At 39.0% G+C, this 26,921-nt stretch overlaps 2 protein-coding genes across 7 annotated transcripts; one reads left to right on the top strand and one right to left on the bottom strand.

Moving 5' to 3' along the window:
• Nucleotides 1-3,465: 3,465 nt before the first annotated feature.
• Nucleotides 3,466-11,394, bottom strand: LSM1 (LSM1 homolog, mRNA degradation associated). Its single transcript, XM_026717243.2, has 4 exons — nucleotides 11,022-11,394; nucleotides 9,677-9,745; nucleotides 4,739-4,854; nucleotides 3,466-3,989 (listed from the first exon to the last, which is right to left on the bottom strand). Exons 1-4 carry the CDS (start codon nucleotides 11,221-11,223, stop codon nucleotides 3,819-3,821), a joined length of 558 nt encoding a protein of 185 aa, XP_026573028.2. The 5' UTR covers nucleotides 11,224-11,394; the 3' UTR covers nucleotides 3,466-3,818.
• Nucleotides 11,168-22,135, top strand: BAG4 (BAG cochaperone 4). Of its 6 annotated transcripts, none has more exons than XM_087938904.1 (6): nucleotides 11,168-11,237; nucleotides 13,452-13,510; nucleotides 16,878-16,979; nucleotides 17,864-18,118; nucleotides 18,747-18,989; nucleotides 20,532-22,135. In XM_087938904.1, exons 2-6 carry the CDS (start codon nucleotides 13,502-13,504, stop codon nucleotides 21,018-21,020), a joined length of 1,098 nt encoding a protein of 365 aa, XP_087795030.1. In that variant the 5' UTR covers nucleotides 11,168-11,237; nucleotides 13,452-13,501; the 3' UTR covers nucleotides 21,021-22,135. The 6 variants fall into 6 exon arrangements, with proteins under 6 accessions (XP_087795030.1, XP_026573020.2, XP_087795029.1 ...); XM_087938903.1 differs by lacking the exon at nucleotides 11,168-11,237 and adding an exon at nucleotides 12,810-13,013; XM_087938905.1 differs by lacking the exon at nucleotides 11,168-11,237 and adding an exon at nucleotides 12,824-13,013 and having other exon boundaries at nucleotides 13,452-13,679.
• Nucleotides 22,136-26,921: the final 4,786 nt, after the last annotated feature.

Below are 26,921 nucleotides of genomic sequence, written 5' to 3'. Positions count from 1 at the left end.
CGAACCTTTCTTGCCACGGTGGTTAAGTGAATCATTGTACTTGATATATTAGTAATCCGATTTTTAAGTGAATCTGGCTTCCCCATCGACTATGCTTCTCAGGTTGCAAAAGGTGATCACATGACTTTGGGAAACAGCATCAGTCATAAGTATGAAACACTTGCCAAGCAGCTGAATTTTGATCACATGATCACTGAGAGGCTGCAAAGGTTGTAACTGTGAAAAACAGTCATAAAATCACATTTTCCAATGCCTTCGTAACTTTGAACATTGTCTAAATCAGGGGCCACCAACCTTTTGGACCTCAGGGACCACCAAACTCATAATTTTAAATCCCGCAGACCAGAGATCCTGGGAAAATCCCCCAAAAAGTCTGCAGGAAAATTCCCCATCCTGTTTTCCTACCAATCGATTATTCTTTATTTGGGATCGCAGGATACCGTCTCCAGCTCCGTTCTCAAGGGGGGGAAGGGAGAGAGAGAGAGACTTTTGGCTTCATGCAAGGAAAGCAGCAGTCGTCTTTCTTTTTCTCCCCCAAACTCTGCCAGAAATTAGTCTTTGCTGGTGCAGCCTCTTGGAGCAGGATGCCTTGCAAAGGTATCAAAGACTCATTTCTGGTGGAGTTTTGAGGAGAGAAAGAAAGACTTTTGCTGCTTTCCTTGTGTGAAGACAAAAACAGAAGAAGCGGAAAGCAGCAGCCCGGTGGCCTGGCCAGGCCAGGCGAGTGGGGCAAGTTCCCCCTCTCTGCCCTTCCCCCCACCACTACCTCTTGTTGTTTGCAATGCAAGTGACGCAAGCCTTGTATTCCCACAGGCCATGTGGGCAGCGCAACCTTGTGTTCCCGCGCAGCCTGGATTGTTTTGGGGGGTCTTTTAAACTTTGGGGGGTGCTTTGGGGGTGACATTTCTCTGCAGGCCACCAAAATTTTCTCATGGACCACCAGTGGTCCCTGGTCCACTGGTTGGCGACCACTACACTATACGGACTGTTGTTAAGTCCAACATGCCAGTATCAAGTCTAGCCAGGAATGAACATTCCCTGGTTCCCTAGAAAATCTGATGAAACAACTTGAGAGGCAATTGCCTGAATAGCAGAACTAGACATACAGTTATGAGGCCACTGACATATACTCCTGTGGAAGTTTTGTATATACTTGCATGAATTGTGTGTATATGTTTACTTCTGTGATATTCTCATCATATTCTAAAGAACAAGTCTAGCCAATCTATGCATCTGCTGCAGCTCATGAAGGCAGGTGTTTTTAACAAAATTTGCTCATTCAGAAAAAGTACTAACAGGCTCTTCCTGATTTTTCACCACCATAGATCAGCGTTCTCAACCTTGGCAACTTGAGGTTGTGTGGACTTCAATTCCCAGAATTCCACAGCCAGGTTGCCCTTACACACCTTTCCTACAATGCTGCGAAGGTGTTATAGATACCAGTGAGATCTTGAACAATAGGCCAATTTGTAAGGAATGAATTGAGGATAGCTTGCTAGATATGGGATCGATCAAGCCCATTATGAACTTGCTGGTTCACAAACATGAGTAGATAGTTCAATGGGTCCCTATAGATTCAATGGGCAAACCACGGTTAATGAATTAGCAGCATGTTCAGTCTGAACTAGGATGTTTTAAAGTTGAAGCCCTTAAATACAATGATAGTAATACAAATACTAATTTGAAATGACAAGGGGCAGCAGGGAAAATTAATGCATTACACTCTGGAGAAGGAAAGAAGTACATGAAGCTAATGTCGTGCACAGTTTGCAAGACAAAAACCAGGATTTGGGGAAATAGATACATTCTGCTCCATTGCATGCAGAATTGTGCTGTTTTTGTTTGGACACAGAAACAAACAAACCTACAGTTACCATATAGGCTAAAACAGCAGCCTGAGGTCTGTGGCTACAGGGACTCTCTTCAATATACACCAAGTCAGAATGAGAGGTTTCCAAGCTGCTTGATTTCCCCCTGTGGACTTTTTTTTTAACTTGTGGATGTATGTTGGTAACTATCACAGGCAAAAGTAGGCAGGACTCCACGCTGGCAGCTTATATATTATTCATGTATCTTTTCCAGTTCCATTCAGGAGGCATTCAGGGCTATTAGGCATCACCTAAATTAAACTAAATTGAGAAGCAGAGAATACCGCAAGCCTGCTGCTTGGCAGTAAAAACCTGTAAAAAGAATTTTCCCTCCCATCTCAACCCCCAAAGGTCCTTTGCCATCAATATTGCCCTGTGGGTCACATCTTGGGCATTGCTTAAGGAAAACAATGCTGTGTCAAGTAACAGACTGCAAGGGGAAGTGTCAATTTTTCCACGTAAAATCAATTTTGGATCTTGCTAAATCTCTGCCTCACCCGGCTTTTATTTTTTTTTTCCACTGTTTAAAACACTGTTTAAAGCAAATAAGACACTGACCTGCTGTGACATGTCAATTCTAGTATTTACTCTTGTTTTTTAAAGTGCTCCAGGGTCTTCTCAGGATACAGCAAGGGAAGCAAAAGAAACCTGCCTTTATTTGAAAGTGAGCTCAATTGCCAAGAAAATAAGACTAAACTGAATTAACAGGGATCATCCTTGAGAGCTAGAAGAAATGGCAGGAACCATCTTACTTCTTGCTTTCTGGTCAATGGCTGTTTGCATGATTGCATTTAATTTTGGTCATCACAATACAAAAGAGATGATGAGACTCTAGAAAGAGTGCAGAAAAGAGCAGCAAAGATGATTAGCAGTCTGGAGGCTAAATCATATGAACAATGACTGCAGGAACTGAGTACATATAGTCTAGTGAAGAATAGCAGTGACATGATAGCAGTCTTCCAATATTTGAGGGGCTGTCACAGAGAAGAGGGGATGGCCTATTCACTAACGCACCCGAGGGCAGATGGAAGAACAGATGGAAGTTTATCAAAAAATCATCCAACCTAAAACTAAGGAGAAATTTCCTGATGGTGAGAACAATGAATCAGTGGGATGGCTTGCCTCCAGAACTTGTGGGTGCTCCATCACTGGAGGCTTTTAAGACGACACTGGACAAATCATTTGTCTGAAATGGTACAGGGTTTCCTGCCTGAGCAGAGATTGGACTAGAAGACCTCCAAGGTCTCTTCCAATCCTCATTCTGCAATCTTACAGATAAAAGCAAATAGAAGAGAATATCTGTAGCTCAGGAATTCTTGGTGCTACCTAAGCTTGGTTGTTTGCTTGCAGATGTTACATCTTCATCAGTGATGTTACCTGGTTCTATACTGAAACATCTGCAAGCAAACAATCAAGCTCAGAGGCCATTAAGAACTTTTCACAAACAAGAACTCAGATGCTCCTGTCAAACCTTCCCCCTCCTATTTGAGGGTTTTAAAGTCTCCATCAGCCCAGTTCAGAAGACAAAAGTGTTTTTTTGTCACTTCTCTGTCCCCCTAGAAAAATGCCCTGACCAAAAAAGACAAATTCTCAGTAGTGCTTTCACCTTGGCTTACAGCAGTGTTTAGAATCACCTTTTATTTACAGGCTAGAGGGTGTTATTTCCCCACTTCTTCCAGAAATCATTCCTGTATTTAAAAAAATACTAAACAAAATGTCCTAAACCAGCCTTCTCTTTTATAGCTGCTTCATCATGCTGGATTATATTTAATCTTCAAAAATGATTTTTCGTGAAATGGGAAGAACTACGGTTTACATCATGGTGATCCAACCGTTTTCTGGACTGAGGAAGGAATCTGAAATAATAATAATAAAAAAAATAGTTGTCCATCCCTTGGGCACTTCAGTACACAGTCTCCTCAATCTTTGGGAGACAGTTCAGGTAAATACTTAGTATTCGTCTAATGTATCAGCCCTCGGAACGGACAGGCCTCGCTCCTTCAGCGCTTGCATTTTTAACTTGTCTGATTCTTGCTTCGTTTGCTGCTCTACCCGTTGAACTTCCAAGATTTCCTCTATCGAGACTTGCTGCAAAGGGGTATCACTTTCCTTTTCCAGGTCCTGCAGTAGAAAGAGAGTCAATATTTCAGGGCTTGAAACTGGGAAGAAATTGCTGTTTCTTCCCTCTGAGACACAAAGCACATATGCTGTGAATTTGTACAGGTATGTTCAGTGCCTCTGTTCTACACTACATTATCAAACAATTCTCAATTTTAAAAAAATCACTTAAAGATACAATTTATCATACAATAAATAATAAAAATAAAATGAGTGGAGGGATGACTCAACGGTTAAAGATGCTGAGCTTGTCAGCTGGAGAGCTGACAGTCCAAGTTTGAGGCCCAAGCTCTGTGCAACAGGGTGAGCTCCCATCCTTGCCTCAGCTCCTGTCCACCTAGCAGTTTGAAAGCATGAAAATTCAAGTAGATAAATAGGTATCATTTCAGTATTCTGTGCGCCTTTGGCATCTAGCCATGTTGGACACATGGCCGCTGAAAATGTCTTCATTTTGGCTGGATCCACAGCCAAGAAACAGAGGTGAGCACCATGCCCTAGATTCAAACACAACTGGACAGGGAAACCTTTACCTTTCTAAAGAATAAAAAACTCCTAATGGTCTGCAACCTTATGATCTCCAGACAGATCAACCTACAAGTGCTTTTAATCCCAATTTGGGTCAGCTAATATCAATTAAGTTGTAGCAGTGTTTCTCAACCATAGCAACTTTAAGCTGTAAGAATTTCAACTCCCAGAATTCTGCTCCGAGGCCTGTGATTCTTTGAATAAAGAAAAACAAGTTGCTGACTTACAATTTCTCCCAGGAGCACAACATTCTCGCCTCTGACTACGAAGATGCCACGAGGGATGTCACCATACTTTTTGCCCACATGAATGCGCTCCACTGTTTGGTGCAAAACCAGATTTGCTGAAAGTTCAGGGAGAAGGAAAGAGTGATGAAATGTGTGGCTGCTTGTAAAGGAAGTCTGCAACCTTCCACCTTTGCATTTCTATGCAATGCGTTCTAAAGAGGTAAGCAAATAATACTAATTAGCAAATATTTCCTCTTGGTTGTCTGGCTTTGGAAGCATTGTTTCTATTTAGCACTTATGAGACCTGTGTTTTTCTTCCAACAGGTAAGAGGTGAATCTTCACCTTATTTTATTCATCCAACAACTCAATGAGATAGTTTACGCTCTTTAGATATCCTTTATAGTGCTTTTTACAAACATGATGGTGTTTCATTTTCTTTTGGTATGTCCCTAAAAAACACACCATTGTCATATATGTAGCTTATATTATATTCCCAAAAAAGGAGAATATTTGTAGCTCAGGGTTGAAATTAGGGGGGCTTTTTGCTCTCTGAGCCTGGTTGTTTTCTTGTAAACATTTCATTATCCCAACTAGATAACATCATCAGTGTCTAACGAAAAAACAGCCAAGCTCAGAGAGCACCAAAGACCCCTCAACTTATATTGCATTACTCAAGAGTTTTCTTTTTTTTGGTGACCTGTATTTCTAAAACTTCTTCCAACTCTTTCTTTCGTCTTACTAGCATATTCTTTGTTAGTATCTTTGTTTTATCTGTTTATTTTCAAACCTGCTACTTTTCCATATTCTATTTTTTCTATTAATTTAGGTGCTGTTTCCAATGGGTCTTCTAATATACCAGGTCATCTGCAAAAGCTTGTAATTTATACTCTTCCTTTTGGATTTTCATTCCTTTTATTTCTTTATCTTCTCTAATATTCCTATTCAACACTTCCAATGTTAACACAAACAGCAGGAGAACACAGGCAGAAAGGACCATCTCAAGCTTTCAGCTCTCTAGTAACAAGGCAAAAAATGACCCCTAACTTTCTGGTAAACAGTTGTAGACAGGAAATATTGTACTTGCATTCTAGGGTACTGAAATGAAAGTCAGGAAAGACTAGTGTCTGTTTGCACATTGCTTGAAATCAGAGTTCCCTTGACTACTGTTTGTTAAATAATCCACAGTTCATACAATAAGTCATAAACAAAATGGCTTGGAGTGACATTCCATGTTAAGTCAGAATTAAATTTTCATGTGAATCCAAGAGTACACACCTCCAACATTCAATTTTGGTGATCTGAGAACAATCCATCATTTTTAAAGGTGTTAACAAGCCATTTACAAAAGCTTCTCAGCTTGGTAATCAGGAGATTATAGGATCATGAAAGTAAATGTGGCCATTTACAAATAAGGTCTTAGCAAATAATTGTTCATTTGGAGAGGTGTACAATCAGAAAGCATATACCATAGGTAGTCCTTGCTTAGTTATTGCCTCGTTTAGCAACTGTTTGTGTTTAAGATGCAAAAGTAACTTTACAACCAGCCTCTGCATTAATGACCTTTTCGGTTCTGTAAAGGAAAGGACAGCTGAAGGAAGATCAGCATAGTTTCACTTAGTGATTGTTTCAGTTGCAGATCCCAATGTCTATTTTTCTATGCTTTTCTCACTAAGTTGCCTTTCTTCAGAATTTCATATGCATAGCAAAATCAAAATCATAGTTGACATCCCTCATTTTTTCCAACAGGAAGTCTATTCTGTACAGAGGTATGCAAATCCAAACTCTATCTGGCATCTAACACAAATTTACCATCTAATTCATCTGCTAGCCAAAGATGTGCAGGATTTCCATACGTGTAAATAAACATGCTGATAACAGAACAATGTTTCCCATTCTTTCAGCCCAAAAGGGACTAACCTACAAACAAATCGGCACCATCAGCTTCCAGGTTGGATGTAGGTCGGGGGCTTGCTGCCCTATATGGCCAGCATGAAATTGCAGAATGCTAGGCATTGTTCAGGAAAAAAAATTATATTGTACATATTGGATCTGAAGCCAAAAAGATTTTGCAAAGCGGAACTGAGATGCATCCACATCTGTTGGCAGTTAAGCAGTTGTATCTTTCTCTGGGCTCATACAATATATTGCCATTAAAAAATGCATTTGAGCCAGGGTGGATAAAAACTGATTAAAAAATTTGATTTTTAAAATTTAAATTGGATTTTTAATTTTTTATTAAATTTATCTTAATAAAATGCTTTTGGAGTAAAAATCTATCTAAAGATAGTTTTCTATTTAAGATACATTAATAATTTAGTTTATTCAGCATGAAATGGAGCTTAATTATGTAGCATGAAGCTGTATACTCTGCAATATTGGGACTGTCAGTGAGTCAACAGCAGGTCAGAGGAGGAGCTGCTGTGGGACAGAGATGACAGTTGCTCTTTAAAAATTATGATTTAAATCTACTTGATTTAAATCAAATCCACTCTGATTTGACCTATGAAGACGGTGAAAGATGAAACAAGGTACTTGAAATATACATGTCAGTGTTCCTTAACTGGTGTGATTTTCCTGGGTTTGCACAACTACTGTGTAAGCCGAGCAAAACAAAATCTGCAGATTCTATAAGGAGATTCCAATAGATGTACCATGTGTGCTTATCCCAAAACATATTTTCAGCATTAAATCCAAACCGCAGCATGTCAGTACAGGATCACTTGCAATTATTTGTAGGTTTACTTGTAAGGATATGGTCAAATGCAGCAATAATGGTATGCCTACCCAACCACTAGTGGGATTTGATTATTTGCAGACAAGCATTATTTAATAATCCCACATCTGGAGAACCTTTCAAGACTTCTGCTCCATGACCATATAGCAAATATTAACATCAGGCCACAGAAATATATGAACACCACTACTTATTTTCATTCCAGAAAATAGGCACAATATACTATTTCAGTTCTGTTCCTCTGGTCAACCCCACCAAGATTACAAACCACTATAAATTAAAGAATAAGTTAGGGAAGCCCTACAGAACATGGTTTCTGAAATTCTTTTCCAAGTCCTTTGCTGATAATGTCTGTAGAAGTACAGTGTCAACATTTTATTCTGTAAATGTAAATAAATATAAGTTGCATCTCTGTGGGTTTTGCTCTCCATTTGTGGGGATGCTTACATAGGTAAACACAGGAAGAGCCTTAAGTCCTATGCCCATAGCAGCTTAGAATGGTACAGTAGCAAACATTTCAATCGTTGATCAATATCAGAGACGCACAGGAAGTCTTTTTCTTCTGCAGTCTCCTTTTTTCTAATCCATTTTCAAACTCAGTATTTCTTTTAGCAGTTTCTCATCCCGCACCCAATTTTGTTCCATTCTATTCAGTTGTTAGACAATTATACTGCTTATAGACATACAAATAAAGAGTCCCATGCCTCTTTATATAAACTTCTTTCCAACTTTCTCCAGCACAGAAAAGAAAAAATAAAAATAGAGAAAAAGGAGGATGACCTATTGGGCCTCTACCAAAGAATACAGACTTCTAAATTAAATCTGAGAGTTGGGTCAATCCTGGCGCTTGTTATTTTTGTTCAATTCTTAGTATACCAGAACTAGCCTAAGCTCTAAAATAGTAGTATACAATACTGGGGATTATATGTCGCTCAGAACTGAATTGTTGAATTCTTGGTATTCTGAGCCTATTTTTCTTTTTACAGATGTTTCCCATCTGCACGAAGAAAAACAAGCTTGATAAACAATCCCATAGCAATGCACTTCTAATCTAAGAACAGAAACTACTTTTATGATTCTTACAATCAGATTGTCCAAGTGAAGCTCTCTAAACCCAATTAGAAGCATGCCTAAGTCTTGATCTTCTGTACCATTTGCTACCCTCTAGTGGTACAGCAGAATTCAGCAGCAAGCTGGACTTTTATGTATTCATGTACGTAAAAGCCTGAATTAACAACTAACAGCTGAAAATCAAATTCCATAGCAAAGCAACTGAATTCCAGTAGCATAAAGTCAGGCCGGGTACAGATTTTAAAGGGGAGAAGTTTGCCTCTCAAAAGTCACTCCTGCTTTCGAAAGTAAGTTTCTATTTGCTGCTGCATTCCAGTGATATGATTTTTGGGGATGTTCACACACATTAGTCAAAAAAGGGTATTGGAATGCAGTTCTCTTCCCCCATCTCACACTAATCCAGTGCTTTATTAATTGATGTTGAATACTCAGATTTCTGACCAATCTTTCTGGTCATCTGATGGTTTAGACTTTAGAACAATAATACCGCATGAAAACTAAGCTTGGGAGAGCCTGGGATGATTTCTGAACCCCAACTTTTCCCCAGAAGCCATGAAACAAAATTCTACAGGGTTATTGTGGAGCAAAAAAAAAAAAAAAGAGGAATGAATTCCATGTACACTGCTTTGAATTCCTGCAGCAAAGGCAGAATAAAAAATTATTTGCTGGAAAACTTATTTTGAAGGTACCCTAGGAACCCAATCATTTATTTTGATTTTAATCTAGGAATGTCTTTGACATTTTCTTCTTTGAATCAGTTTTGATGCCAGGTCTCCATTGATGCCATTGACAAATCCTTGCAGTTTTCTTAGCAAAATTTTTGCATGTAGTTTGCCAATGCCTCCTTCTTGGGGCTAAGAGAAACCCCAACTGGCTTTGCATCTAAGGCAGGACTAAAATTCACAGTCTCCTGATGTCTTCACATTACACCAAACAGATTCTATATAATTATACTCTGTCAGCAATAAGTGCTATTAAGTATATTCAAAATAAAATGTCACTTTTTTTTTCTTTTCCTCCCTGTTCTTTCCTCAATCTTTTTTTTTCTTTGAACTCCTGGCTTTGGCAAAATATTAGCTGTGTGAAGGACCATCAAAAGGTACATAAACGAAAAGAGAATGGTTTGGCATACCAAACTGATCAATGCTGCGTAAATATCCAATCAGTGTTCTGCCATCTCTAAGGAGGACCAAGTGTTTCTCTGGAGAGGGAAAAAAGAGAGGAAAATCCCATTAATTTGCTTTTCTAGTTCTGAAAATCTATGAGCCTTGGAGTTTTGCAAAATATATTTACTGTGTTGTTTTCTATAAGAATGCTTGTCGCTTAGGTTTGCTATTTGGAATTATAAAGAATGATCAGATTCACTGTACAAGCAGAGAGGTGAGGAATCCAATTAACCTGTTTGGATTTGATTTTCATTGCTTGAATTTGCTTTTTCTTCCTCATTTGCTCTAACTTAACTGAAAACCTAGTTCACACCATTTTTAAAGTGTTGGATTTTACAGCATTAACAGTCTGCCACATTTTATGCTTATAACACCATAAACTATGGTTTACTCCGCTCAGTGTTCAGGGGTTCTTTTGCACAGTGCAGCATAAACATACCATATGGACTGCACATATGCAACATGCTAGTCTAAAAATATAACCAGCTATTTTGTGGTTCAGGTGATTATGTACAAATATATCTAAAATGGGGTTATCTTTTGACCAGCATTGCAAGGATGTTTGCCTTTAAAAGCCATTCACAAACATATCACTGAAGGAAACTATCATGAAAACATTGCTAGCGTAAAACATGGTTGACTTATGTTTCAATGTCTCCGGTAGGTATGTAGGAAACAAACTTGGGCTTCAACCCTCCCAACTTTTGTAAAAAATCACCAGTGGCTTTGAAACTATGGGTTACAACTTAGTATATTGTGCAAAACTCCCCAACTGTAGCTTATCCCATTAACAATGATTTCAATTAACTTGCTCAAAGCCCACCGCAAGTCAAGTTAAAGCCTTTACAAGCCACTTTCAAGGCAGAAAAGAGAAGAAAAAGCAGGAAGGTAGTGCCAAGGTATCCGCCACACACCCTCCAAAACCAGAGAGAGGTGTCCGTGCTACTATACAGAAAGCTCGCCAGCCGCAAATCCTTCAAACCGAAATCAGCCACAACGCAGCGCTCCATGCCTCTCTTTTTGGAAAGTGGGGTCTCTCCCCCTTTTTACGCCCTTCGCATTCATGGCCCTACCCCTGCCTGCTGCCGCCATGCATGCATGCGTGCATGCCAGCCAGGTTGTACGGCAGCGGAGCTTAAATTAGTGCAGTGCCATTTCCTAAAGCAAAGGCATTTATCTGGAGGAGAGAAGTGGAAAGAAAGCTGGTTCAAAACCCGAGAAAAGGAGAAAGACCGGCTGGTTTTGCAAGGAGCCACCCGCCAGGCGCAAAGGGACGCCGTGCTGAGGCGGGGCGCCCGGCGCGCAACTCACTGTCGATATCTTGGATGAGGCTAGCCGTGCCCGGCATATAATTCATTTTTTCCGCGGACGCAGCGGAAGCTCCGCCGCCTGCATCGGCCCTGGGAGAAGCGGAACCTGCTCTTGCCCTCTCCCCGCCCGGTCCGGAAGCACAAGCTCCGGCGGGGCGGGGAGACAAAGGGGGACCCGTGCCCGGCGGCGAATTGGTGCGCATGGGAGTTCCCAGGAGTGAGTCTGGCGGCGCCGGCCTCGACCCTTAAATAGGCGGACAGGGAAGGGCGGAGGGGTCGGGAGCGGCCGCGCCCGGCTGGCTGGAGCGCAGTCAAAGACGGGATCGGAAAGGGATCTCGGCTGCGCCCGCCGGTCAGGAGCTCCTACCCCCCCCCTCGGGATTTGGGCTTCAGCGGGGTCAGTAAACCACGTGCAAACCTGGTTTGTTGTGGAAAGCCTGCTATACTCTGGTCTGTAGGACGTGAGAGTTCACCTAATGTGTTTTATTCAATAAACCAACATTTAGGATGCTATGATCCCAGTTCTAAAACTGATGTATATGCAAGCTTGCAGGATCCTAACTCAGCCCGAAGATCACTGGGTGACCTTGGGTTATAATTGCACATTCATTTTATCCTTTTGCTCTTATATTATTCTACTCCAAATGGTGCCTGAACTAGTCTCTACAGTTTTCTCGGCATGGTTTTCTCAAGGAGTTTGCCATTTTCTACTTCCTTAGGGCTAAGAGAAGGATGACCCTAGATCATCTAGCTGGCTTTGGGTGGGAGCTGAATTTAACCACTACATCAAACTGGCTCTATTCTATTGTTTTATATTCTTACTTTTTCAACAGTATTACAAAAACTAAGAATTCTTATTTAAAATAGTGTTTCATATTACATTCTTATAACCCTAAATTTAAGGTATTATTTGTATGCATAGATTTTATTATTGCTATTATTTTATTATTGTGATTTTTATTTACACTGGTCTACCATTGATGTAAAGATATGTACAGTATTTGTATGCCACTCATTTTAAGGATAAAATAGAAGGCAAAAAACATACTTAAATATTTGTATGCCATTTGTCCTATTGTGTTCAGCCTAAGAAAGCCTTGACTGGATTTCCTAACTTGCTCTCCCGCAGATATATATGTAACGGTCAAAATGGCTTCAAATACTACTGCAAACTCGGTTAATTGAAAGTCTGCTGAATGTTCTTAACATGTACAGTAGAGACAATCTATATTTTAAAACTATTTAAAAGAAAATAATATAAAAATATTCCTGGGCATAAAATCCCCGTTCAAAATTCTCTTTCAAGTGCCTGGATAGTTACACAACCTATACAATATTATTTAATTTCTGTTTTGTCCCCAATCTTGTTTTGATGGGGACTCTCCAATGGCCCTCCATATTTGTTATTTGTGGGATAAACCATGCTCAACCCATGACAATATTCCTCTTCTGAAATAAAGTTTGAAGGTAAATCCTGCTATGTAGAATAAATAACAAATGACAAAAGGGGGGAGGGGAATTTCTCATCTTGGCTCTAAACAAAATCCGAATTCCTCTTTTTTTTTCCCCCGGCGCTTTAAGAGTTAATTGAAAGTTTCTTTTAACTCAGACTAGCTGATTGGATAACATTCCCAGCGACGTTGAAGAGTGGTCCCCACTTATTGACGTCAGCAGCAGCGTTTGTTTCTTTAGCAAAACCCTACCGCTTTCCCCACATCCGGGAATATCGCAAATAGCCAATCGAAGGCGAAGAGGTGTGTTGATCGTTGTGATTGGTCGCTTGGTGAACAGGCGCACTGCTTTACAAGGTGGGGGGGAAATAAATACTAATTGAGAGTCCGTAATGACGGCGGCGTTGAGGAGGTTACGCGGAACAGAAGTGGAACGAGTTCGGCCTGAACCGGAGCCTCCCCCACCGTTGTGGGGCATGGCACCATTTAGGTGTGCCCAGCACCGCAGCAGCGGGCAGAGCGCGGTTCAGGGCGGCTCCCAGGTAACGGCCCAGTCCATACCCTATTTTTTTCTCTCATTTATTAACGCTATATGACGTAATTGACCGCCCCAGGCCACCGTCTGCGTCTCCTTTGCTCTTCCCCCTCCCCCGAAGTGCTGCCACGTGCTCTGTCCGGTCTTGTTGCGTCTACTCTGAGAAGGAAGTGAAACGAAGCCAGTTCTGTTTTGTCCCCTCGTTATTCCTTACCTTCTCATTTGTTTTAATGATTGCTTAGCTGACTCTTGTCTGATGCATTCCTCCAAGTGCACGCTTACCGGAGCTGACCCATAACAAAAACCTTCCCTTGGTTCGGCTAAGTCAGAAAAAGAGGGGAGGGGGGAGCCTTGGATTGATTAGAAGTTGAAAAAATGGTAAGACCTGTATGAAAAATCCTCTTCTTGTTCCTATCTAGAATTTTTCATCCTTGTCTCTCCCCAGGAAAATCGTATAGACTTTAATTCTCGAAAAGGAGCCCAGAGACTCAGGAAATGTTCTTGGTGAGTGCTTTTTCCTAAATTGGAAAAAGACTTGCTGGCTAACATAACATGGAAGGGAGGAACTACTGCATAAATCTGGGGAAAACATAAAGCAAGTCTGTTTTGTTTGATCTTTTCTTTTGGGGCTGTATACAGCTCCAGGCTCTCTTAACAATTCTGTGTCATGAAGGTAGGTTCTGAGAAATTGTTTAAATGTCTTAAAATGTTTTGTTTTGTATTCCTAGAAGGTTTTCATTGATCATTATTATATTACCTGGCAGCTTATTTTCAAAGCTTGGGTGGGATTAGCTGGCTCTTAGCTGCTTTTTAAGGTAGTTGCTTTCTGTTTTGGAACTCGATTCATAGTCGTCAAAATGTTGAAGCAGATTCAAATAGAGTTGGTTTTTTTTAAAGTAGTTCATAGTGGAATTGTGGTAGTATTGTGTAGAAGGTGCTGTTTTGAAGCATCTGCTTTTAGTTTATTGTACCCTAGTTTTTTCACATCTTAAAAATTGAGATTGTAACAATAAAGGATTTACAAAAGTTATAAAGATTCTGAATGAAGAGCAAAGAAATCCTAAATTTAAACTGAACAATTGTCTAATATACTTTAACACTTAGAAAATTCTTAACAAGCAGTGGTTATGATCTGAATTCCTTTTTATTTCTTGGAAGATTAGTTTTAGTACAAACATTTGGCATTGCTGAGAGGAGGCGTGCTTACAAAATTTAGACAAGTAGAGATGAGATAGCCTTAAGCATCAGTTAGTGAAACTAGTGAATGTAAGTAGAGCAATACAATGTTATTACTATAATTCTAGACACCTTATTTTAATGTTGGAATAGTAATAACACATGTGTTTTAAAGCTCATTAATGTTTTAACTCACTAATTATTAACTTTCTGTTCTGGGAAAATATTGTAGTTTTTTGGAATTTTAAGAAATTAAATATGTATGCCTCCAGTTAAAAACCACATTGAGGACAGATGACAAACTACTTGCATTCTATAAATTCTTGGACAGTTTGATAGGTTGTGAATAATAGAATAGAATTCTTTATAAGAGTATCAGGCAAAAAAATTTAATTAGTTCGTTTGCTGAAGAGAGATTTAAGATAAAGCTTGCTTTTTGTTAGTCAGTCCTGGCAGCCATTCAGTAAATAGTCTGTAAGTGTAAAAGAAAAGGTGTTGCCCAGATGATTATTAAATTAAACATACATAGGCTTACTAATGTTATTTTAGTGCATCACAAATATCAGCAGATATTAAAAATGTAAAAACAATTATTTCAAATTGTGTTTTGATACCACTTAAATTAATAGCTCAATCAGTGAAATAGGTCCTGAAAGACTCTGATATTTTACTACTGATGGTTAAAATTACCAGTGCAAAATATCTAAGTTTAAGCAATTCATTAAGGAGTCTCATAAATTGTATTGGTTAAAGAAAAATGGATAGTAGCTGAGACTATTTTCCTTGAGAAATGGAGGATGGTATTTTTATGATCTTTCTATCTGTATCTACTTATAATTCTTGATATTTCGTGCAGCACCTTAACTTTTCCATTTCTAAAAAATACAGCTCAGTCTCAAAATCTATAAGAGTAAATGGACATGCACAAGAGTTTCTGGAGCGGTAATTTGGTTGGTCTTTCAGATGCCACTAGGATTTTTTTAGAGGATTTAGTGTTACTGTCGGACTCACTGTTATATAATTGAAATAAAATAAAAGATATAGTATGAGTGAGTTTTTTGAATCTTAAATAAATTTTAGATTATTGTACTCGGGGGGGCAGGGGGGGGTGCCTAAAAATTTTAAGTTTGTATTTAGGTATTGTTGGGATACATATTGGTTATTCTGATCCTTATTTATAGCTCTTACCATTTGAAGATTACAGATTTTCTAGTCATTGCTTGGAAGAAACCATTACTATATATCCACTATTTCCAGATCACTCCTATCAGATATTATATCCTTCCATGAATGTAATATGTAGCCATTTACTTAACAAACACCACAAGCGTTTCCAATTCTTTGTGTACGGTAAAGATCACCCAACAAATGAGCTAAGCTTTAAGGTGTTGTAAAGCATTTCAGAAATGTAATACTAGATGTATTGTAGCACAGAGTACTTCATTCACCTGCTCTCTGATCCTCTTACTCACCTGCCTCCCAGGATTTGATTTTTGCAGATAAAATTTAGATTTGTTATTAATCATAGCTGTGTGTTCATATAAATATAAATTGCATTATGAAAAAGGAAGCTCCTGCTCTTTCCATTTCCTGATATAACCTTGAAAAGACTGGAAGTCTTCTACAGTGTGCTCATCCTATTTTTGCCAGTGGTTATGAGTCTTAATGTGTCATCAATAAAACAAGACTTCCTTGCCTGTCTGCCAGTCACCACTTAAAATACAAATACACTTACAGACACAGACACAGACATACACACACACACACACACACACACACACACACACACACAGATTTTCCCCAAAATATTACCAACCCCGAAAATACAACCTGCCCCGAAAATGAGCTTCAGCCTGGTTTTTGACGGGCACACCTCATATCAACCCTATCCCAAAAATAAGCCCTAGTGAAGGGGATGGGCGCGGCCAGTATAGGAGGCGGCAAGTGTGTGCGGGCCAGTGATATCTGGGAGCAGCAGCCCATGCAGCACAGGTGAGTTGAGTACTTGTGCAAGCAGCAGGCGGAAGCAGAGGCAGGGAATCTGGATGCACTGGACAGTCTGCAGGGAAGCCGAGTGGCTCTGCCTCCACTTACTGGTGCCTCTGCGCAAAGACAAGCCTCCCACAACCCCTGGCCCATAGGTTCTCGGCTTTCCTGCGGCCGCGCAGCACATCCAGATCCCCTGCCCCCTCCCCCGTATCTCTGCCTCTGCTGTTTGGTAAATCAACTCACCTGCGCTGAAGAGCCTGCAGAGCCCAAGAGCGTGCCAACCAAGGGGCTGGTGGGTGGCTGGAATTCTGGAATACAAGGATGGTAAACTACCCTGTGAAGTTAAACTAGTTGGCTCAAACAAGAGGCTAACCATTTTTATAATGTAGCCAAGAAAGCTGTATCAGTAGTCCCACACAGTCACCAAGAGTTGATCAAGTCAAGCCATTACTTTTTAGAGGCTCCTCTGCTACAAGGATCTTCTCACAACAGAAATCACACATGTTGCTACAAGCAGACTGCTGAATTTAGCTTGGTAGCCATGGATTGGCAAGAAGATTTTCCAGCAACATTCTGTTGAACTTCCTACTGATGGTCTGACATTCAGCTTGAATGTAAAAGTTAGGTAACTGTATATACTATTCTAGAAATATTCTAGGTGAGCCTAATCACTTACAGAAATTAAATGTATTGGTTCTTCCTATAGGAACAGCCTCCTTATCCCGGGTATGCCCCCAATTACTGGAATTCATCTCCAAGAGCTTCCTATTCAAATCCATATCCTGTTGGATCAGAGCTTCAAGGCCAGGTAAAGTAATAGGAATAACATACTGCATTTGTCTGGACATGGCTTCTTGTAGAATAATAAAGCTTCTGGTTTGAGGGTTGGTAGTATATAACACGATCTTAAAAAGATCAAATTAAGTAATGCAGCATACAAATTTTCAGAGGCTTTCTGCTCTGTAAAATTTTGTGTAAGAATTTAGATGTCACCTGGGCACAAAACTTAAGCACCTGAAATTTAGCCCTAAATGACGGTTTATAAAATCTGTCTCAAATTGTTTATTAGCCTGTCATCAATGTTCACAGGACTTCTTGTTTTATGCAAATAGTTTATATAGAAGTATCAGTGATTTTAATATCTTATCCAACTGGGTCATTTTGTTTTATTGTTAGCAGAACCAAGCAAACAGTAATAAATGTAACAGTTTCTTTTGCTATGAAATCCTTGGTGTTTTCTGAGCTTGGTTGTTTGCTTGCAAACATTTAATTACCCAACTGGTAGCATCAGTGCAAGTGAGTGTGGGATTTGGTCTCTTTTTATGTATAGTAGTGTCTCTTCTGGCAATGTGGGGTGGTGGTTTTCTCCCGGATAATTTCTTGGTTAGGGTATTGTTCCATGCTTGATTTTTTGGCTGGTGTTAATCTCTGCTTATCTGAGTGTTGACTGTTGGTGTGAATATGTTCTGGTCTTTTTGCTTCCTTCTTAGCTTTTTTATAAGCAATATTCTATATTGTCCATAACTAAAAGTTGCAAGAACCAAAAAATCTTAATAGCTGTCATTTTGTTTACTGAGGTTGCTTAAGCAAATAACTCTGGAACTGTCTTTGAATAAGGTATTGATATCCTAATTAATTCTTGTCTTTAAGCTAGGCTAGCCATTTCAAATAGCTTCTCTTTTTGTCCTCCAGGGAATTGATTCTTCCTACGCAAATGGTGCCTATGGACCTTCATATCCAGCTCCTGGGGCAGGGCCGCCATACCCAAGTCTCCCACAGTCAAACACATACTATTCTTCAGAGCACACTCCTGCCACTTACTCTACAGACACTTCTAGCATATATAGAACTCCATCATTGGCATCGAACTGGAATTACCCTCCTCCAGACTGTCCAGCTGAAGGGTCCATGGTGAGGAGGCAGGTAGCAGGTTACTCCCCTCTACAAGTAAATATCTAATATGAATCATCATTGTGTATATGTGTATTTGGTCATCTTAAGACAACAAACATACCTAATCTTCCTGCCTCTTAGTCTCTCCCTAACAACAAACCTACAAGGTGGGTTGGTTGTAGAGAGTGGCTGGCACAATGTCACCATCCAGCTTTCATGCTTAAGGGAGGCCTGGCACTTGCCTCTTCTAGGCCATAATACTTTGTCTGTTTCAATTGCTGCCCTTCTTTCTTCTTTTTAAGTGGCAGATATAGAAACAGTAAATGACAAAGAGCATTCAGATACTGAAAGAAGGGGAGATCACACATGGTATTATGAAGCATCTACTCTAAAGTGCTGGCATGTGTCCTGATCATGAAAATAAGGAAATGGGGGAGGGCAAACCATTGCTTACTCAGCTGTATTACACTCCGCATGGATGGATCATAATCAGATGTGCCCATCAGAAAAGGGCCCAGTCTTTTGAAGCATGAACAGGAATGTTGTTTTTCTATTAGCATCATGGAAATACTGCTACTAGAAATGTCTTAATGTGATGTAATTAAGTGTAAACGTAATTAAGTGATGAGTTTTCCTGGGATGATTAAAGAAACTGTGTCTCTGTATCCCCCTTTTCCTACAGGGCCCAGCTTTTCCGCTCCCACCCTATCCCTATGGAGATTGCAATCCTAATATTCCACAGCAGAGGCCACCCCCTCCTCAACCAGGACTTCAAGATGCCACTTGGCAAACACCTGGCACTTATGGAATGCAGCCTCCCTATGGTTGGCCCCCTCCCCCAGCGGGGCAAGGGAATCCGTATGTTGCAGAATCTTGGCCTAGCAGTGATGTGTCTACTCTACACCCCCCAAATAACAATCCTAAGGTATGTCTTTGAAATACACAAGGGGTTGGTGCATTATTTATTCAAGATCAGAAACTCCATTTTCATCTGCTTTAGGATTTGTGCCCTACGTCATAGGAAGAATCCCATTGGATACAGTACCTTTCTAACTCCCTTGAAGCAAAATCCAAAATTTTAAAATGGTGCTTGTTACCAGCTGTTTAATAAATACCTGTTTTGGGACAGTTGTTTTATTTAAAAATCCTGAATGTTGTAATACTAATTCATAGTTTAGCTGTACTTACTTATCCTTTAATGCAAAATATTAAAGAATATGCTGAAAATTTAGGGTTGTGTCTTCAAAATACCATAGAATTGAAACTGGTTGAAACACTATCACTCTAAATTATTTAGTAATTTACTTTAAAATAAACATGTCAAAGTGTCACTAACTTGCAATAAAAAAGCTCAAAATTAAGAGTTTTGTGCAAAAATACTGATTACAAGAAAGTGACGTAATTTTTTTCAAATACATACTGTGAGTTCTGTACTAATAATGTCACTAACATACCGTAGGAAATTAATATAAAAAAGAATGAAAGTGTTTGGAGTGTAAAGGACTAGAGTTAAGGTAACCGTTATTAAAAATAAAAATATCCTGATTTATTTTCAGCTTTCAGTCTGAGAAACAAAGTATGAGTTTATATTAGGTGTATTATCTGAAATAAGTCTGATTTAATAGGAAATTTGCAGAACCCAGGCTTTAAATGTTAAAAAAAATGGAGTAGTACAGCATTATACTTTTTAATTATTTAATTAATTATTATTTACTGTGAGTAAAATGAGGACCCAAATTGTTGGGGGCAATATGCTGACTTTGTAAACCGCTTAGAGTGGGTTGTAAAGCACTATAAAGCGGTATATAAGTCTTAACTGCTATTGCTATTATAGTACATCTAGAGGAGATTTGTATAGATGCAGAATTGCAGAGGGAAATAGCTATTTAAAAAAGCAAGGTGATTAATATTCAACGAGTATTGATATAGAAACATTTTGCCAAGAGCATTTGGGTAGAATACTGGTGAAATCTTGTTCGGTCATAGTTGAAATGTTTTTATATTGCAGAAATTGGTAACAATAAAATAAAGTTTTAAAAAGAAACCTAATAGGAAAAGTAATTGGAGATGCTCATTTTGAAACTTACAAGTCTTCAGTGTAGTAGCTGTTGAAGTTTACACACATGTATGTGAGGAAGGAAGTACTTAGTCTAGTGAGCTCTTACATTCTTGTTTTTGCTTACTGTGTTATAGGACCCATGAGAAGGTCACCTAGGTTTTAGGCTATTGGATCATGGGACATTGTGATGTCATTCTGACAGGTTCAAAGGTCAGGTCCTATCCATAGTGGCCTTCAGTACTAGAACCTTTTTGCACTGGCATCTTGAGCATGCAGATCTTACAAATATGCAGAGAAACACGCTGGCAATATTGGCCATCTAGGGATCTGCTTTCACAGCATTTTTGAGACAGGATGGGGGGAAATGGAATTGATAGAGTTGTTCAAATTGCTTTTTTTCTGCTTTAGGACTCTTTTAGCCAAATGGATCAAGGAATTAACCAACATGGTTATCTTCCTGAAGCCAATAATTTGCCTTCTGGGGCCACGAATGACTACAATCCAACACAGCTTGATGTTAAGCCATCTGCTTCCAACCCCAAAGTGCAGTATAGTGCACAGCCCCAGCTGTATGATAATGTGCATAAGAAACCATCTGTGATTAACAGTGGATCAGCTTCTAAAATAAACATACAGCCTCCAACTAATGTGCTGCCTGGAATACAGAAGATCGCACAAGTTATGGAGGGAATTGAACTGTTGGAAGAAGAAGTGGATGAATTTGTAGGTAAAAAGACAGATAAGGACTACTGGTTGCTGGAAGAAATGCTGACCAAGAAGTTGTTGGAACTGGACTCAGTAGAGACCGGTGGTCAGGACAATGTGCGCCAGGCAAGGAAAGAGGCAGTTCATAGAATCCAAGCTGTACTGGAAGAACTGGAAAGGAAGGGTCTTTAATGTGAATGACAGTGTTAAAATCCAGTCCTGAAATTATCACAGGTCTCCGGTTTTTCTCTTGACCTCCAAAGCAATAAGTGGGGATGTGCGTTTTGACTTTAGGAAATCAAGCATGGTAAGTTTGATCTGATTTAACAAATGGGTCAGATCTAGAATCTAGTTTAGTATGGTGGTTATCCCATTCAATGAGTAAGAAGGGATGAAATGCTGACCCTTGTTGTTTTAAGGGTTTCATTGCATAGTTTTACCAGCTACAAGAGAGAAATGATTTGACGAAAAGAGATTGAGATTTACATCTCAGAAAATCTCCTGGACCATCAAGGATTTCAGCAAGTTACTTGTCATATTTGAAAGGTAGAAAAAAATCTTTAAAGTTGCAATGCAGCACCAGTAAAGCCATGACTTTGGGCTCTTTAGCTAATTTTTCCTGTACATTATTTATAGATTCTTCCTGATCATCATGTAAATTGTGTAATATCTTTTGGGATATAATATGTTCAAGTGCAACCATGCTGATAAGCCATGTGTATCACTAAGGCAACCAAACAGGCATTTTTCATGTTATTTCTCCCTCATCCCTTATGCAAATATCCACATTTTTAAAAAAAAAATGGGATAAGAAAAAGGAACCTGGAAGATGCTTGAATTGCTGGCACTTTTAACTAATAAACTGATTCTGAGGATTTGGATCAGGAGAATTTGGTGATAAGTACTTAGTTGTGACATAGACTTTATGTATTACAGTTGCTTATATTCTGGTTTAATCTGCTACAGCTGATTTGAAATAATCAGTTCCCATACCTGTGGAGGTCAGGTAAGGATACTATCATGTATCATCAGCTCTTCACAGTGTGTCCCTGATTCAAAAAGGCAAGAAATACATCTTTTAATGTTTTAAAAAACAGGTATTTATTGTAAGAGTTTTTTTTAAAAAAAGAACACTGTTTCAAATAGCTAAAATAATAAAATAAATGTTAGAAGTGTTCTAGTAAGAACTTCGTACAATACATAAAAGACTTGTATACCACTTTGGAAGTCTTTCTGGTTGAAAAGCAGGGTATAACTGCTTTAAAAGAAAATTGTACATAATGATACAGAAAATATATCTTAAATATGGTATTGTAGTTTCTGGTTTCTTGTACCCCAGTCCTCTGAATATCAGCAGCAAGAAAAATACGTGATATGGCTGTAACATTAGCTATTGACTTTCCTTCCTTAAATTTTAAAAGCCTGGTTGATACTGTTTGTTGCAATGAACTCAAACTCCCAACTGTTATATTAGCTGGTAGGTTTTTTTTAATATTGCATGGCCTTTTTCTGCTGTAAATCTGAAGTGTTTATAAACTTTATAAAATCAGGATGGGAATATGCTATAAAGATAATATTCAGCAACGAATAAAAGAACAGATCAGCCAAATTAAAAAGATCTGTGCAACAATTCTATTGTGAAAGTATCGGATAAGAAAACCACAATATGCAGTTTTCTCCATGGTAGGAAAGAAACATTCACGGAAAAACCATGTTTAGTTTTCATATTTTTACTTGTTTTAAAGAGTCAGTAGTACTATTTATATGGAAAGCCTTTTTATTGCATAAGGAGAATCAAAAACATACCTCACTTAATTTGTGTGATGATTGAAATTCCTGTTAAATTTTGTTCTGTAATTATTTGAATCAGTTCCAGGGTACAGTCTCTCGGGCTTTCATGTGAAACTAAAAACAAGTGGGAAAACAATATAAAACTAGAGATGGGAGAACTGTGGTTGATTTAAGTTTGCAGTGTTGGATTGTGTGTATTTTTTACTAAAACCACCACAGTGTGGGACCTGGAAGAACAATAATCCCAAGTAGTTTGGAATCTGGCACTTTCTTTCAGCCCAAACCTGCCTAACAGCATTGTTGGGATAAATTAGGGAAGTGTGGTTGAATGTAGTCTGGAGCCTCAGGAGGGAGGGGCTGCTTCGCAGAGGGCAAAAAAACAGCAGAACATCTGATAGGCAGGAAAAGAGCAAGGACAGACGCCCCCCCCCAAAAAAAAAAAAAAAAAACAGTTCACAGAATATATTTGTAGTTATGCAGATAGTAGTAGTAGTCTGGCAAGATTGATGTCAGGCCGCACAAAACAAGAATGATGACTTACTTCTGAATAGCTTCTTTATTGTTTGCCTACAGACAGAATTTTGCCAGACTAAAATGACTATCTGCATAACTATAAATATACTCTATGAACTGCAAGGGAGAGTCCTCTTCTTTCCTACCAGATATTCCAAGCTCCACTGCCTGCTTTCCCACTGAGATAGTCCCTCCCTCCTGGACTCCAGACTATGTTCAGTCATAGAAACAATAGAGATGGTAGATAAGTACTGTATGTTTCGTATCTTACATCACTTTGCAGCTGAATACTGTCTGAAGGAAATTGAACTTTTGACTTTCTACTGCAAAATAATGAACTGTCTTGAATGAACTTGTAAACTCTATTTTTTCTGCATCTTAATGTTTTAAACAGTTTAATTACATTTGTTTTTAAACAATGTCAGTTGCTCAGAAATGAATCTAAGATCAAGGCATACTTCCTGATCTCTTTCCCTATTTTGTGGTTGCTAGAGGTAAGTGGAACACATATCTTATACCTTCCATTTTTAAGACAACATATTCTCAATTACTGCCATTCTTAATCCCCATCAAAGGGTGCATGTAATGACAAGTAATTATGGCTTATTTGTGGAGTGTTTTTGCTAGCAAAATGCAGTGTCTGTCACATAGAATTTTCTCAATGAAGTGATTACCTTGATTTACAAACCTCTTGTTCTTTTATTGTTTTTGTGATCTTCCCCCTGGCACAAGGATCAATCCATACAAACTCCCTCTGCCAGTTGGCAGTTTAACCGATATAATTTCTGAGAGTGGCTTGTTGTGTTTGGGAAACTAATGGAGAATCTAAGAATTTATAGTGCAATCTATTTGAAAGAAAGTATCATCTGATTTGTATGTACAACATTAATTGGGCTGTGCACTCTAGTTTTCTGACTGGAGGCTGGGTCTGGAGGCTACATGCAGCACCCTGATGTCTCATCCCATATATAAAACTGGCCTGTGGGCTATGGATTTAAGAGGCTAAGAAAGCTTTACATTTAAAATCTCATGCATATTAGCACTGCAGCAGATTTTTATTGATTTCATGATCAGAGTACTTCAAAAACATGCAGCTCCCGTCATGTTTTGGCCCTTTCAGATACATTCACCAAAGTGAAGTATATGCTGTATACTTTGACAACATTTAGGCTTTTTGAGAAACTTGGCATAAAGGTCCTGGGTGGAGTTGCTCTAAAGTTGCAGCAATGACTCCATTTAATTTACTTCACTGCTTTCTGAGTTCAGTAAAAATGTTTTCTTTTCTTACTTGCTATATTTTATATATGGAATAGTTTTGGGTTTTTTAATTCTGAAAAATCCTCTCCTTTTTTTGTATTCATAATTTAAACAACAGAATGTTTCAATAGGTAATGCTTGCATACAAGTATTAACACATACTGGTAATTGAGAAATGTAGTAAAAAATGTGTGACTAAATCGTTACATGAAAGGAGCATTTGTAATTGCTGAAATTTGGTTCTCTGATTAGCTTGTTCTTCATCTCACTAGCAAGACAATGCAAAAACCTGGTTTGGAATTGATGTGCTTTAGCATATTTAATAACAGCTAGCCCTCGACTTACAATCATTTAACAACTGTTCAAAGTTGCACTGAAAAAAATGACTTATGACCACTCCTTGCACTTTAGACCATTTCAGTGTTGCATGGGTTACGTAATCAAAATTTGGAGGCTTGGCAATGGGCATGTATTTATGACAGTTGCAGAGTCATGTGATCTGCATTTGCATCCTTCTTAGGACGCTTCTGACAAACAGAATCAGTGGAGGAAGCTGAATTTGCTTAAAGACACTGGGATTAACCACAACAAAAAATGGGTTTTGGACACAGTTCACTTAACTATATCGCTTGATGATGAACATTCCGGTTCCAGGATGGTACAGTAGTAAAGTAAGACTATCTGTACCTGTGAGGGAATGGTTGAAATTTGGATTACGTTATAAGATTAGCATTTATTAATTATGTTGTAGTGGAAGTACCGGCTCACGGCTAGGCTGCTTAATTGGAATGGAAATTGCCACAAAATACCAATACAGTAGGCTAATTTGGGATGTCAGACCATTTCCAAACTGCCTCTTGGATAAATGTACTCAGGGTATTATCTGAAATGGAGTTTTGTTTTAGGAGTTTTATACAGATTGTCCTCAACTTAACATTTCATCTAGTCACTGTTCAAAGTTACAGCAGCACTGAAAAGAGTGACTTATGACAGTTTTTCACACTTACGACTGCTGCAACATCCCCATGGTCACGTGATCAAAATGTGTATGCTTCGCAACCGATTCATATTTATGACAGTTGGAGTGTCCCGGTGTCACGTGATCACCTTTTGCGACCTTAAAAGCAAAGTCAATAGGTCAACTAGATTCACTGAGCAACTGTGTTACTAACTTAAACAACTGCATAAAATGGGGCAAATTCACTTAACTAATGTTTCACTTAGAAACAAATGTTGGACTCAATTATGGTTGTAAATCGAGGACTATCCATATATAATGTCCTAACAGTAATGTGATGTGGGGATGTGGTGAAAAGGCCGTCTGTTCATTCATTGGCTGCTGGTCTTCAGCTTTATAAATAAACCCTGAAGGGCACTTACTGCATCAAGTCTAAGCCCATGGGTTTATACCCATGTTACAAAGGTGTGGCTATTTATCTCCAGGCTGCAGCAAGTAGAAGATGATGTTTCTACTTCATACACCATGCCATACCTGGAGGTGTGAAGTGAATTGATGCAAGGTGTTTTACCTAACACCATTGCTCACGGTCCTTGCCATTCAATTAATCTGTGCAAGAAGTGAACATAATCTTGATTAAAAGCCATGCTGTGGATCCTTTGGACACTAATGCTGGTGAATGACAAAATGTGGCATTGCGCACAGCCTAGCACCCTGGGGATGTTTCCATAAAATTGTGGTCCAGTATATTTGTATAACCTGAATGGTGAAGCTAACCTAGATGATGTAGAACTGCAGTTCCTGGCAGGCACCATCACTGCATAATTCTGAACAGCGCTGGAGCAATGATGCTCATGCATTTGAGGGACATTTGAAGGACACCAGATAAAAGAAGTCTGCCTTCAAATTCCTCCTTAGAGATCGGTAAACATGATGCAGTAATTATGGTGCTGGACAAGAAGGGTTCAACTCCACCACTGGACACAGAAGCTCACTGGGTGATGTTAATCTAGTTGACACTTCACATTCAGACCTACCTCACAAGGTTGTCATCGGAAAAATATAGAGCAACATACATTGGATTAAGAATAAAACCAACCACTGTTGTCCTTACCAAATGGCTCAAACTTGGAATTAACGCTGAAAATGATGATTGCTTTGAAAACTGGATTAAAATTTCCAAAACGTGGCTGGAATATTAATCCTTCACTTTTGATATTTGTTTGCAGTCTCTGTTGGCAATTCTTTTCCTCAATGCCATCTGTATCTTAGGGGAGCTATCTATGTAGGCCCAGCAGAGAAGACTAGGAGGAACTTTTAAGACTTTGGGTGTAAATGGTTTTACGTTTCTCTCTTTTCAGATAGTATTGTGTATTTACAGTCACTAAAAATGATAACCCATCCCTGGGGCGTATTACTTAGATTTCAGTCTCAAAGTCCTGCCCTGATGTCATAAGTGTTAGAAAAACTACTGAGGGGTAAATTAAACTGCTGAAGGCTGACAATCTTTGATTTTTCATCCTTTATAACCCTTACATAGAAGTTACAGATGGTGGAGAAAGATCAGCCCAGTG

The sequence above is a fragment of the Pseudonaja textilis genome, chromosome 9 (assembly GCF_049901715.1).
Source record: "Pseudonaja textilis isolate UNSWEBS1 chromosome 9, rPseTex1.2, whole genome shotgun sequence".
Lineage (NCBI taxonomy): Eukaryota > Metazoa > Chordata > Lepidosauria > Squamata > Elapidae > Pseudonaja > Pseudonaja textilis.
This window is presented reverse-complemented; position numbering and strand designations above follow the sequence as displayed.